The sequence below is a fragment of the Galeopterus variegatus genome, unplaced genomic scaffold, assembly GCF_000696425.1.
Source record: "Galeopterus variegatus unplaced genomic scaffold, G_variegatus-3.0.2 Scaffold4231, whole genome shotgun sequence".
Lineage (NCBI taxonomy): Eukaryota > Metazoa > Chordata > Mammalia > Dermoptera > Cynocephalidae > Galeopterus > Galeopterus variegatus.
Genome location: NW_007730342.1, coordinates 85,476 through 86,854, shown reverse-complemented (window position 1 = coordinate 86,854; position 1,379 = coordinate 85,476). Strand labels below are relative to the sequence as shown.

General features: G+C 39.2%; 1 protein-coding gene across 1 annotated transcript in view; it reads right to left on the bottom strand.

Annotated features, from left to right (window-relative positions):
- SPATA18 (spermatogenesis associated 18) overlaps window positions 1–1,379 on the bottom strand; it is a 38,796-nt gene that overhangs the window by 20,838 nt on the left and 16,579 nt on the right. The window contains exon 4 of the mRNA XM_008587046.1: window positions 527–639. Coding sequence (XP_008585268.1) covers window positions 527–639 — 113 coding nt within the window. The remainder of the gene's footprint in view (window positions 1–526; window positions 640–1,379) is intronic.

Genomic DNA, 1,379 nt, shown 5'->3' with positions numbered 1-1,379 from the left:
AGTTATTCCAAAAATCTTGAAATATTTGTTTTTTAAAGACACTGAGTGTTCTTAGTGAGGCATATGTACCCCCTAAATGAGTACAACAGGCAGACAGATGCAGCCTGCGCCCTATTATTTTTGCTCTTTTCCTCTTAATTTTCCTCTTCACCTGATCTTTTACCCTCTTTCACCTTTCCTCTTCCTCATTTTTTTCTTTATTTTCTCCCAAAAGATAGATTTTCATCTAACACTCTTCACCTGTTTATAAATAGGGGCTAGTGATGGGTCTACAGACAAGAGGGGGCTCCACAATTGGAGCCGAGGGACCAGGGATCATAATATAGATGTCCTGTCCCCAGATTCAAGGACACTGGCTCCCAACCCTCTCTCTTTCTCTCTCTCACATACACACATGCATACAAATCATATTACTTATTTGCAAATGCCCACATTTTACATGAGCCATTATTCTCCTTTCAAATGCAAAATGTAATTGAATTGGCAATAATTTTTTTTGGAAAAAGGTAACTTGCATTCCTCTTACTCGTCTTGAACCTGGTTGCGTTGATTACGGGTTGAGTCCGAATCAGAGTCTAATTGTTGTACATCCCGATCCCGAGGACCTGAATCTTTATGTCTCTCCCTGTCAAATGTGTCCTGGAAAGATACACAAATCAAAAAAAAAAAAAAAAGTCTGAATACATGACACAGTACGTATGGATTGCAAAAATATTATGCTGAGCAAAACGGAAAAAAAGCATGTAATGTATGGTTCCATCTACATGAAGTTCTAGTGCAGGTGAAACTAATCTAGAGTGATAAAAACCAGAAGAGTGGGTGCCCTGGGGGCAGCACAAGGAATACCCTGGAGTGATAAAAATGTTTTACATCTCAGTAGGGGTGAGTTACCCAGGTGTGTGCATTTGTCAAAACGCATCAACCTATGGATTTCATTGTAGATATATTATATCTCAAATTCTTTTTAAAACAAGACTTTGAAACATCATCCTATATCTCTATACCTAGAATAGCACCCACAGGGGGTGAAAATCTGAGAAGCATCCAAAACTCCTCAGGGAAAAAACTGCTTAATGACAATTGACCTCTATTGAGTACTTACCACTTGCTGGGCCCTGTGCAGGTTGTTTAGCATGTTTATCATATTCAGTCCTCACAATGACCCTATTAGGTCAGCAAAATCCTTGTCCTCATTCAGCAAATAAGGAAACTGAGACATAAAAACTAGACAGCAACCCAAGGCCATTGAAGAGGGCTTGGTTTTCTGCCCAGTGATCTCCAAGCAGGAATCCTTCAGCCACTATCTTATAAGACCCTCTGATTTGAACAGCCCACTCTAAATGCTTCAATTTTAGACAGGAATTTATGTAAATCAATAT